The 13,357-nt window shown below is 42.2% G+C and overlaps 1 protein-coding gene across 1 annotated transcript in view; it reads right to left on the bottom strand.

Moving 5' to 3' along the window:
* LOC117517679 (protocadherin alpha-C2-like) overlaps positions 1-12,623 on the bottom strand; it is a 56,955-nt gene extending 44,332 nt beyond the window's left edge. The window contains exons 1-2 of the mRNA XM_034178794.1: positions 9,876-12,623; positions 1,645-1,703 (exon numbers count right to left, since the gene is read on the bottom strand). Of these exons, the coding sequence (XP_034034685.1) occupies positions 1,645-1,703; positions 9,876-12,422 (2,606 nt within the window). The 5' untranslated portion in view covers positions 12,423-12,623. The remainder of the gene's footprint in view (positions 1-1,644; positions 1,704-9,875) is intronic.
* Between the last annotated feature and the right edge of the window lie 734 nt (positions 12,624-13,357).

Raw genomic sequence — 13,357 nt, 5'->3', positions numbered from 1 at the left:
GGAAAAGATGTCACTTTGAAGGCAGCATATGGTGCACTAAAATCTCAGTGTACTTTTTTGTATTAATGCTACCATCACAGATGTGTAAAATACATTTTCCAAGGCCACTGATGTAACCCCACAACATGACAGACCCTGGATTCGGGACTTGCTGATAACAGTCTAGGTGGTCCTTTCTATCTTTGGTCTGGAGTACATGGCATCCATTTCTTCCAAAAAATGCTGGAATACTGATTCAGCCAAAAACAATACACATTTCCACTATGTGATGGTCCAACCCAGATGTCTTGCAGCCAGAGAAACAACGTCACATCTGGACAAGGTTATGGGCCCCTTCACACATACAGTTGTGCTCAAAAGTTTACATACCCTGGCAGATTTTTTTTTTTTGGCCATTTGTCAGAGAATATGAACAATAACGCAAAAACTTTTTTCACTCATGGTTAGTGGTTGGGTGAAGCCATTTATTGGCAAACAACAGTGTTTACTCTTTTCAAATCAGAATGACAACAGAACCTGTTTACATACCCCTGTTCTTAATACTGTGTGTTGCCCCCTTTAACATCAGTGACAGCTTGGAGTCTTTTGTGGTAGTTGTGGACGAGGCTCTCTGATGGTAAAGCTGCCACTGAATATGTTTTGGACTTTATTTACATAAATTATGAAGAAATACAAACAATATGGCACTCTATGGTAAATCTGTATGGAGTAGACAGTTCTCAAATACTGAGTGACTGGGCAAGAAGAAGAGTGAGGAAAGCCACCAAGACACCCAGACAACCCAGAAGAAGTTATAGGCTTACATGGCTGTGATTGGAGAAATTATGCACAGTGCAAGCTTTGTATCACCAGTTATCCATCCCAATGATGAAGTGGTTCTTAAAAAGAAGACCTGAAAGTTTAGCTACAAATTGCCAGAAGGTACATCTGAGATGCAAGCCTGGATTTGAACTGTTTTGGTGAAAGAAAATCCTTCTCTGCTATACTCCACTGTGAAGCTAAGAGTAGTGATGCAAAATGCAAAGCTTGAAATCAACTGCTTCAAATGACATCATTGTTTATTTATTTTACCTCATTAGTAAGACCCTTCGGCTGCTCCCTTGTTTGCACTCAGCAAGTCCAATGTGGATCCGCTTGTTGAATTGGCACAGGTTTTTACGCCGGATGCTCTTCCTGATGCCACTCCACATTACATGGAGAAATGTGGCAGGGGTGGGGTTTGAACCACAAACCTTCTGCACAGAAAGCAAGTGCACTAACTGCTTTTCCACCACCCCTGTCCATTTAGTTTACCCCTGTCCCAACTTTTTTTGGACTATGTTGCAGGGCTGAAATGCAGGAATGGATGTATATTAATAAATTAAATGAAGTTGACCAAACAAACATGACATTTTTTGGGTTTGTATTGTCTGTAATAAAATACAAGTCAAAGTAAAACCATTAATCACTGCATTGAAGTTTTTGCTTTTTCTTTTTTGTGGGCAATGTTGGCTGTTTCCATCCCATCCCAACTTTTTCTAATTAATACTTTTGAAATAAGCCTAAGCTCACATACAGTGGATAAGACACATAAGATGAACACATATGTGTACCTTTTTGCAGAAGATCAAAACTTGCAAAAGAGTTGAAGAAAGAAGTGCTTACCTCTGCATCCCTGCCCTCAAAGATGCAGAATATCGCCAGTCAGCATTTGGGGCTTTTGGCTGAGTGAGCAAGAGGTAAAGAGAGAGAAGAGAGAGAGAGCGAGGGAGAGAAAGGGCCAGATGGAGAGACAGGGAGAAAGAAGAGGGGAGGGGAAGAGTGAGAGTTTAGTTTGATCTAATACAGTGCAGAGCCAGGCTCATCAATAATTCATGATACACATCCCAGCTGTGGATGTGATAGGAACACTGCAGTAATCACCCTCACTGAAAACACACACACACACACACACACACACACAAGGACTTTGAAAGGGCACAGACTGAAAGCCATGATATCAGTGGCTTTTTGGACAGTCGTGAGTGCAATCGCCAAAACTGTGAGAATTATTCTTACTGGGTGTTTGTTTGCAACTGGAATAAATCAGCGTGCCACTGATGAACCCGTGTTGAGTGCTGAGTTATCAGCACTGTAGCTTTGTAGTGCCCAATAATTAATGATCACCATAGCAACCACATCCCATACCTCTGGAATGTATGAGGCCAGACTGAACTATAAGGTGTGGACGCTGATAACACAATGCTACACAATGCTGCCTACTTATCTCCAATATGTAATGTTGTGTGCATGATTTCAACCTTAATGTTCATACTGAATGTTAATAAATGAAAATGAATGTCAGCAAACAGGATGTTCAGGCAGTTAGTTTCTGTTTCAATCTACAGCCAATCCTCAAGGGAAAGAAGCCATGAAGCAAACAAAGGGAAAACCTCTGATATGAAAAAATATTAGAACGGAAATTGTCATTCGTTATCTTGTTGACGGTATTGAATGAAATTACACAATGTCAACAAAGCAAACCAATACCACCACAAACCTTTGGGGGGGGGGGGGGGGGGGGACACACCAGCCATTCAGTCTACTCACAAAGTCCTGAATCTAAAATCACCAAGCAATTCCTTACACAAGATGGCAGACGAAAATAGTGTGGAAATGATCTCAATGCCTGACCTAATGTTCTCTTTCCCTTTTTTTGGTGAAAACGGTTTTCACTTTGGGCTTCTTCTACTATGTTTTCTGCTCCTGCTGTGTAACACTGCTCCCAGTGCAAAGGCTGTTGAGACAACAGTAATATGCGTATTATAAAACTAAAATTCATTCTGTACAGTCTGACTTTGTTCATCAGTGTCCAGTGCAGGAAGTGACAAGGTCACAAAACTGACACTAAATATTATCTGCTGAACTGGCATGAATAATAAATAATTTCACCTCAACTGGCTGACTGAACTCTTTTAGGTTATTTTCAAGCTGCCAGGACATTTGACGATGACTGTTTTTTCACTCAAAACAATGCTCATATGAGTCTCTTAATGAGCAGAATTTTATTTTTGTAATGATCCTTGTTTCCTGGCAATTAATTAAGCCTTACTTTATGATTAAGGATGGCACTGCATAAACTGAATGTGTACATTTCCATTATAGTTAAACATATGGTCACTTTAGGGCTGCATGATACTGAAAAAACTGACATTGCAAAATATGTATTTCTTGAAGGATCATATTTTCTGTAGACAAAAATGCTGTAATACATATGCCAGGCCTGTATGTGGTGCTGTAACACTTCCACAACAAATGAAGAAGAAGACAGGTGCATGTACATAACCAGTGTAAGTAGCTAATCAATGTAGCAGCAGAAGCTAGAACTTCACAAAGTGGCAAACTGAGTAAATAAAGTATTTTAATCTGACCTGTTTCATCCTATGAGCTGAATTCATCATCACAGCCTACGGAAAACTGTTAACAACAGATGACACCCTTGTTTTGGAAGATGCCATTTGTAGGGTGGTCCTTATTTAATATTCTGACCCCCTGAATAGGTTCCAATTGATGAGAAAACATGCTGTGTAATTTTCTTTTGAATAAATAATTTTTTAGAAGTAGCTCAAAAGTATTGAAATGTTGCCATTTTCAGGCTACATAACACTATACTAACTTAAGCTTGAGGCCATCTTGAATTTCTAAGTGAGTGCCAGGAGGATTTGTCAAAACTATTCATATGTTGTTTAGGATTGGTTGGAGCACCATTAAACTTTAGTTTGTATAGCATTATACAGCACAAAATAGTAAAATTTCAATGTATTTGAGCTACCTCTAAAAATGTATTTATACAAACAAAATTTTACACACAATTTTTCATCAATTGGAACCTATTCATGGGATCAGAGTATTAAATTTTTAACTTTTCAAAATTAGGACCATCTTAGCCATTTGGAAATACTAATTCCTTAAGCCCCGTCACACATAGCAAAAACGTGCAGGAACGAGCCCGACACAGCAAATTTGGCCATAATCCGAACGCAGTCAGGAGGGAAAGAGGTGTATAGACTACATCCAGATTACCTCATCCACACCTGCATGATCGCATCCAAAGCATATTTAGACAACAGTTGAGATGACACAGACTGCTGTCAGACAGCCATAAAAGGTGCTGAAGACTGCCCGATGTCCAAACGTCTAGATGGCAAACCCGAGACGGAGTGGGAGGCAGCACTGTGCTGCCCCTTTGCACAGGACCTGACGGCACTGGACATCGCAGCACAACAAACGTATGGACTGGACTCACGCATATTGTATCCAAGCCAGCATCGGTGTGGTCACTCACTCACTCATGCAATCACATTTGCGCTCATTCTCTCCTTCCCAGCATTCACTGACCTCACGTGCGTGGGTGTGTGTAGAACAGGTGCTGAAATGATCAAATGCTCATTCAGCTGTGTGTGTGTGTGTGTTCCAAATGGCTGAATTAGCCACAAAGCTTGCGCGCCGCTGCCAGCCACTGGACACCTTTGCTGAAATTTCATTGGCAATAGACCAAGCTGTCCCCCATTCATCAGACGCAGCCTTTCCAGCGAACCATTTTTTTAACCCACTTCAGCAGCATAACACAACTCTGTACACCGTGATGTTGGTTGGATTATCACATGGGATTTATTTTTGCCATGGTTGTTTGCAGCACACAGCAGCCGGGTGAGAGGCTTTTCACCACAGGCTGTGGTTCCTGGACCTGTCTGCCCTGCACTGTGAAACGATCCTGGTTCTGTGCTGGAGGTGAGTTTCATGTTTAATAATGTTGTCATGGCCTGGCATTACAGTTCCACATCACACGTTCTACAGAGTTTAGCTGGTGATCAAGTAATAATATGTATATTACAGCGGGGAGATCCATTCAGCTCCAAGCCTCTGATGTGCGCTATGATGCATTACTGCGCATGAGACCATGGAGAGGCGCAGCAGCACGTGGTAGGTATTTTTGGTTTGATTGTGCGCTGTTCACACCCACTACATGTGATGTATGTGTGCCTCCCTGGCCAGGGTCCAGTGGAGGTGGACATACGTGGCACAACATGTCTGCAGGCTTTGCTGTGACTGATCGATCTCAGAGGTCAATCAACTGCAATCAGATCATTTTGAATGCTGTTATGATGCCGTTGGAATGTGCAGATTGAGATCAGATGGTGCACAAACTGCACATAGACTGCCATCAGATGTGCATCACATCTCAATGGCACCAAGAGTGTTTTGAACATGTGCAACACACTCGGGACAGCCGAGTGAATGGGATCAAATATGTAGACTGCTCAGAGACGGCTGTCCATCAGTCTTCAGATCGCACCTCAGTGCTTCCCGACTGTGGCCAGATGTGTCATTCTGATGCAGTTCGGCCTCAATCGGCGTATGTGTGACGGGGGTATTATTGTGGAAATTACTTGTGAATAAACACAGCATTTTTAAAGAAGTCTGTCTGTGTTATAATACAGTGCTCCAGGTGAGTTTCTCAGCCTGAGCTGAATGAAGCCACCAACGAGATGAAAAATAACTTATTTTGAAAGCTGAATGTCCTTTCTGCAATTATTTTATTAGCATCATAATCACAGTGATCCTGTTATTCACAATCGGTATTCACCACAGCCATCCGTCTTCTCTTTCATGGCAAATAAAGTGAGTTTGTTTGGTGAGATATGCAAGGTATGAGGTTCATGCCACATTCAGTGCAAACTGGGAACTCAGAATTTCTGACTTACAGCTCAGGAAAATACATTGAACGAAGAAGTATGATTGGCATGTAAAATCATTGTAAGTGTAATATTGCCACCTGACATAATACACCTGGATGAGTGTTGTCTTACCTGTCAGCAAAATGTGAGAACTTTTCCAGATATTTTTGTTTTGTTTTATTTTTTGCACTTTAGACATCTAGCCCTAGCATACAGTAGTGTTCAGAATAATAGTAGTGCTATGTGACTAAAAAGATTAATCCAGGTTTTGAGTAAATTTCTTATTGTTACATGGGAAACAAGGTACCAGTAGATTCAGTAGATTCTCACAAATCCAACAAGACCACGCATTCATGATATGCACACTCTTAAGGCTATGAACAAACAAGTGTGAATCAGGTGTCCCTTATTTAAGATGAAGCCAGCACCTGTTGAACATGCTTTTCTCTTTGAAAGCCTGAGGAAAATGGGACGTTCAAGACATTGTTCAGAAGAACAGCATAGTTTGATTAAAAGTTGATTGGAGAGGGAAAACTTATACGCAGGTGCAAAAATATAGGCTGTTCATCTACAATGATCTCCAATGCTTAAAATGGACAAAAAAAACAGACACGTGGGAAGAAAATGGAAAACAACCATCAAAATGGATAGAATAATAACCAGAATGGCAAAGGCTCACCCACTGATCAGCTCCAGGATGATCAAAGACAGTCTGGAGTTACCTGTAAGTGCTGTGACAGTTAGAAGACACCTGTGTGAAGCTAATTTATTTGCAAGAATCCCCCGCAAAGTCCCTCTGTTAAATAAAAGACATGTGCAGAAGAGGTTACAATTTGTCAAAGAACACGTCAACTGGCCTAAAGAGAACTAGAGGAAAATCTTGGTTCCAAACCAACAAAATTAATGCCTTGCAGATGTGAAGAAATCATGAAAAACTGTGGTTATACAACTAAATACTAGTTTAGTGATTCACAGGATTGCTAAAAAAGCAGTTTGAACATAATAGTTTTGAGTTTGTAGCGTCAACAGCAGATGCTACTATTATTCTGAGCACCCCCTTTCTACTTTTCTTTACTAATAGCCCAATTTCATAGCCTTAAGAGTGTGCATATCATGAATGCTTGGTCTTGTTGGATTTGTGAGAATCTACTGAATCTACTTGTACCTTGTTTCCCATGTAACAATAAGAAATATACTCAAAACCTGGATTAATCTTTTTAGTCACATAGCACTACTATTATTCTGAACACTACTGTATGTAGTGTAGCAGTGGTGTTTGACCCTCTAACAGCTTGCTGTCAGGGCCATAATGTTTTGTTGCTACATTTTAATCCACATTGGTCAAAATCCTAAATACTTTCCTGAAAATAAGAAAGTTTATCACATTGGTGATATACGATTGTGATTCCTTTATTAGAATACTAAGGAAAAAAAACTGGGGTTGAACAAATCTTTTTTATGACTTAAATGGGGTGAGAGCATTAATAATAAAATTCACTCCACCTCAATGTTGATAAAACACTGCAGATTTTAGCCTCGAACATAAGATCACCAAATAAAAAAACTGAGTTTAAGAACAACAGTTGCTCAAGGCGTAACAAAAAGTGTCCCAGATATAAATGGCATATTATGCCTTGCAGTTCAATTCCAAAGAGAATATGTTTTTGTTTTGTTTATTTTCTAGGCCCTGACACTTTAAATTCAAGCAACGTGGAGAGCCAAAAGAAGAGGAGATGGAAATGAATGTAATTTTCCTGCTACATTTGGCACAGTCATATTTTTTTCAAAGCACAACTAAATGGCCAGTAAATGACATCTACTACAAGGAAAGCAAGTGTTTTAGGCGTTACCATAGACAAAGTATTGAACATACATAGTCCAGGAGCCAGTTAGATTGGTCACTACCACTCAGGATGGCAAAATGTTTGATATGGCATTTTGGGTCAACTACAGGGATTTGAAAAATGTGTGAAAGCCATCCCAGTGTATGTATGGGTTGATGAAGGAAAACACATGGGTCAACAACAACAAGCTCCAATCATGTTGAGAAGATTGTCTAATTGTCAAGATTCCAAAAATGTATTGTTTGGCTGATTAACAAATGGAATAGTTCTGACTGTGTTGAATACTTAGTGTCCAAAGCATTGGTCAAACAAGGACAATGTCCTTTAGATTCTATGACATGTGATATGTTACCCTGAAATGTGATAACTAAGTATGACGGATGGTGCAAACTATTAATTTTTAGAAACCCATTAGCTCAACCAATAACTTGCGTAATTTTTGATAAAAATTGAAGCATATTTAATTTTCATAAACTGAAACTGACCTTTGTCACCATTTTTGCTGTTTTTACCCCATAAAGTTCAGTCAGAGATAGTCAAAACTATACCTTTAAGTAATATTTTATTTCAGACAAATAATGTGGTATACCTTTGAAAATGACTGAAGTATTTTTAAATGTTGACCCCCGTATCATCCTTCACTGACCCCTGCCTCACTATAGCTGCCTCGCTGGGATGGCTATCATATGTAATTGTTAACTAGTGAAATATATACCTAGTAAATTTTGGGTGATAAGTACTGACATGACCACTTTCAGGGGCCTGGCCTAAAGCTGACCATGTTACAGAAAAACTACTAGGAACTGTTGCTCTGACAATAAACAATACTTTTATGCACCACCTTGTCATAAAACCATCTACTAACTAGAGCAGACCTTTGCCAAGGTCATCAGTCCACTCTTCTACAGTGTGCATCTTACACCCTATTTGCAATTATACAGTGACTGAATGAAGAGGGAGACACACTTTCTTCCACAGGATCTAAACTTTTCTGGATGTGTACTATATCAGCGGAGCAGGTACCTCTGTGGGATAGGAGTTTGACAAGGTCTGTGCTTCACACTACCTGTCTATGTTCTTGAACAACACACTTGATCTACATCATCACAGTCCACCAAGCTGTAAATTGGTACCAGCCTTTTAATGGGAAAGTAACCTACCATGGACTAGCATGCGGTCCATCCACTGTATGTTACAGTATACAGGAATAAGCACAGGCCCAATGAGGCATGGCCTGCGGAGGACTTACCTCTACATGACATTTTACAGATTCATATGTATTATTACTACAATACTCACTGTATTTAAAGAACAAGTTCATTTTTTACAAACGTAGCCATGTTAAAATATTGTTAGAAATCAAACTTTTGAATGAAATACTAACAGAGCTGTGATGACTGCACATTTTATGAGACATCTCTTTTTTTGATTGCTGAACAGGGGTGCATGGGTATCAATAAGTGTACCTACAGCAGAGCTCTTATTAAATTCAAGCAGTATTGCTCCAAAACCTAAAATGGCATAGTGTCGATATTAATATTTGTGCATTGCTTGTTCCAACATATATTGTTGGTATTATTAAATTTGCATATAAAGTAATTACTGTCCCCTACATCCAAGCATACACTGGATAATAAACTCTGGCAAAAATCAAAGCCACTTCGATTGAACTTTAGTAGATCCTCTTGACAGTGTCTACATGACACAATACACTGAGTTTCTGTCTGCATGCAATTAAACTGTTTTAAGGGGAATCCCCCTCAACACATGGGGCGAGGAAGGGTACATTAAAATTTGGTGTGGGTCTGAATCAAGCGGCAGATTCTGACATGAGTTTGATCCTGATGGCCTTGATCATGATCCCTACGTTTTACTGAACTGCAGTGGTGACTTTACAATCAAGAAAAGACATTTTATCAACCAACACAATGATGAAATCCCAAACGTGATCCACTCTCAACATCATTTTTATTCACACCAGTGCACTCTGAGGTCAAACCCACTTCCACACACGTTGAAGGAAAGATGAAGACTACTGTGTATGAGCTGTTGACAGTGTGCATGCAATGACAACCTCAAAGTGGCACAGAGTTCTCTGAATCATCAGAAATAGCATGGGAGCCTTGAAAAGCATCAGGCGTGACACTAATGTGGTGCAAGTGCTGAGCTGAGCTGCGCACAGCCAAGCATTGAGAGAACAAGGCCTGCTAATGTGTTCCAAATGGAATAACATTAAAGTTAATGAAGTCTTTTTGCGTCAGTTTCCACTTAAAAAGACATAAAGTCAACATATGCATGCAAAGAAAGAAAATAAATAGTAATAATAACAACACACCTCTGGGCACAGTTGCACTGAGGCATCGGGCATACTCAGTCTTCGTACAAATCCACTTCCGCTTGTGAAGAAACGCTCGGCACCGCTGCCCCAGGTGCCGCTGATGGGCCGTCCAGTGTTGTAGAACATGAAAGTGTCACTGCCCGAGGTGGCTGTCAGGCAGGTCTTGTAGCAATACGTCTTTGTAAGCGAGCCATTCCCACGAACTTCAATGTAATGAGGCTCCACTTTAAGGTCTCTCCGAAGCACCACATTGTTATTTGGTTGAGCCCCAGCTGCACCGCTGGCACCCCCAGCACCACCACTTATGCTACTGCTCCCGCCATCTGGCGGGGGCTTCTGTGACATGCAACAAGTGGAGCAGGAGCCAGGCTGGGAGCAGTAGGCGTGGCAGCGCACGATGGCCAGCACCACAACGGTGACCAAGAATACAAAGGTAGTGGCACTCAAAGCCACGATCAGGTAGAGAGTTACGTTGGAGAAAACCAAGGCGCTGTGAGGTCGCATGATTCTCTTGGGATCGAGATTCACCTTGGGTGGCACCTCCATGACAGCCACATTGATGGTGGCGGTGGAGGAAAGAGAAGGCTGTCCGTGGTCTTTCACCACAACTGTTAGAGCGAAGGAGGTGGAATTATCCTCCAGGATCCTGCGTGTGGTTCTGATCTCCCCTGTGTGCTCATGCACCTTGAACAGGTCCAGGTCGGTGGCCGTCTCCAGCATGTACACCATCCAGGCATTTGGACCAGTGTCTGCATCATATGCCACCACTTTGGTGACCAAGGCACCAGGCTCTGCATTCTTTTGTACTGTCTCCAAGGAGCGAGTGCCGTTTCCTGGAGGGCTGACGATCAATGGCGCATGGTCATTCTGATCCATTATGTAAATGTAGACAGTGGCGACGCGGCTGAGCGGAGGAATGCCCCCATCTTGGGCTTTGACCTGGAAGTGGAACTCTCTCAATGACTCATAGTCAAAGGCTCGCAGGGCATACGCCTCGCCTGTATCAGCCTTCACAGACACATACGAGGTGACAGGAATGCCGTGGTTGTTGTCATTGAGCACCGTGTAGGTGATGCGTGCGTTCTCTTTGATATCTGCATCTTGAGCTTTCACAGTGCACAAAGAGGCCCCAGGGGCATTGTTCTCAGCCACGTAGACAGTATATGAAGTTTGCTCAAAGCGTGGTGGGTTGTCATTAACGTCAGCAACATCGACCTGTATGGTCTTCTGGGAGGAAAGGGGTGGATTCCCTCCATCTGTGGCACTGAGAGTGACATTATAGGCATCAGTGGTCTCGCGGTCCAGGAAGGCTGAGGTAACTAGGGTGTAGTAATTTCTGAATGACTTGATCTTGAAAGGAAGGCCTGCTGGGATCTCCAAGCTCACCTGCTTGTTTGCTCCAGAGTCACGATCGGTGACACTAATGAGGGCCACGACAGTGTCGGCACGGGCGTCTTCCCTCACGGGGCTGGACAGAGATGACAGGACAATCTGAGGGACATTGTCATTCACGTCCACCACCTCTACCACCACCTTGCAGTGTGCTGCCACAGCTCCAGGTCCCTTATCCATCGCCTGGATGTACATCTCATAAGAGTTGGTCTCTTCATAGTCAACATTGTTCCTCACCCTTATCTCTCCTGTGTTAGTGTCCATGGAGAACATCTGCCGGACCCTCTCTGGAGTATAGCTGCTGAAGGAGTAGTAAACCTCTCCATTGGTGCCCTCATCCAGATCAGTTGCATTCAGCTTGATTACGAGGCTGTCTTTGGGAGAATTTTCCAACAGTTTCACCTTGTACACCGAATTGTCAAACAACGGGACATTGTCATTAGAGTCCAGGACCCTCACGTTGATTTTAGCTGTTCCTGTCTTCTCAGGTGTCCCACCATCCACAGCACTTAGAATTAACTGGTGGTAAGGCGTCTGCTCGCGATCAAGCGGCTTTTTGAGAACAAGCTCGATGTGCTTTGTGTTTATGGCGGGTTTGTTGGACACCAGCGCAAAATGGTCATTTGTGCTCAGCTGATAAATACGAATGGAACTGGACCCGATGTCCGCATCCTGAGCATTTTCAATCGGGTACCTGGACCCTGGTAAAGCCGATTCTGTGATTTCTAGTTGATACTCCTCTCTGGGGAACTGCGGTGCATTATCGTTGACATCCACTATCTCCACCTCGACGTGGTGCACCTCAGTGGGGTTCTCCACCAGCACCTCCAGATTAATGAGGCAGCTGTTGGACAAATCGCACAGAGCCTCCCTGTCGATCCTCTCATTGACCAACAGTTTGCCATTTTTGGGGTTGACAATCACGTAGCGTTTGCCGCTGTTGGAGGTTATCTTAATTTTACGGGTGGTCAGCTTTCGAATATCCAGTCCCAAGTCATGCGCCAGATCACCGACCAGTGCCCCATTTTCTAATTCTTCTGTAACAGAATACCGCAACTGTCCAAAGGAAAGGCCACAAAATAAGAAAAATATCACAAAATAAAAAGGCACATAATTATTCCCTATCCACTTGCATATCCCCGCCACAGCCATCGCAAGCACAAAGGATCCGCAGACGGATTAAACGCAGCCTTCCGCCTTTTCAGCTTGCAGTATCTCAGGTCCCAGCACCTCATTAAGGTGGGCTAATTGTTCTCCCGGTGACCGGAACAGAAGCGGCTCTTCCATTGTGTGACCCGTCGGAGGTGAATCCTCTCCAGTGCACCCATCTTTCCTTTGTCCACGACGCGCTGTCTTCCCCCCCCCCACCCCCTTTTTTTTTTCTTTTTTTCTTTTTTTTTTTTGTCTCCACTGCGTGCAGCTGACGGGTGTGTTGTTTCTCAGACACTGGAGCTGTGAGGTGCGTCAAATCACACAGAATTAGCACCGACGCCGGAAGATCAATGAGGGCTTTTCAAAATAATAGAAAGTAAATAGAAGTAAACGCAGCTGAGTCACATGCCAAGGTAAAAAAAAACAAAACAAAAATCATTAAATAAAACATTCTCACATTAAAACATTTTGGAATTTATTTTTGATATCACAACAAGACTAATGTGGTAGCAGTACTTTACTGTGTGAAATACCTACATGCAATGGCGATGCCAGGAAATTTTTGTTGGGGGGGGGGGGGGGGGGTTGGAGGGGCTCCACAAAATGTCATTGAAATGAACAATATATAGTAAATTGCTTTATAAATACCAAGGTATATGTTTTAGTCACCTGTGCTCCTCTAAAATGTGGTATCAATGCACACACACACACACACACACACACACATCACTGAGAATGATTGCAAGTTCAGTAAACTTGCACATAGGTATACAAGCTGAATTAATTGAAATGGTGCTCAAGACAATGAATGGAATCAACCTTACACAAATTGTCTATATCAAAGATTTATGGCCAATTTAACACTGAGGTCATAACCATTCGATAAAAGTAAGTAAAAGATATAGCCTGTCAGTCACTATTCACATGATTGGCAG

Source organism: Thalassophryne amazonica, chromosome 9, assembly GCF_902500255.1.
Source record: "Thalassophryne amazonica chromosome 9, fThaAma1.1, whole genome shotgun sequence".
Lineage (NCBI taxonomy): Eukaryota > Metazoa > Chordata > Actinopteri > Batrachoidiformes > Batrachoididae > Thalassophryne > Thalassophryne amazonica.
This window is presented reverse-complemented; position numbering and strand designations above follow the sequence as displayed.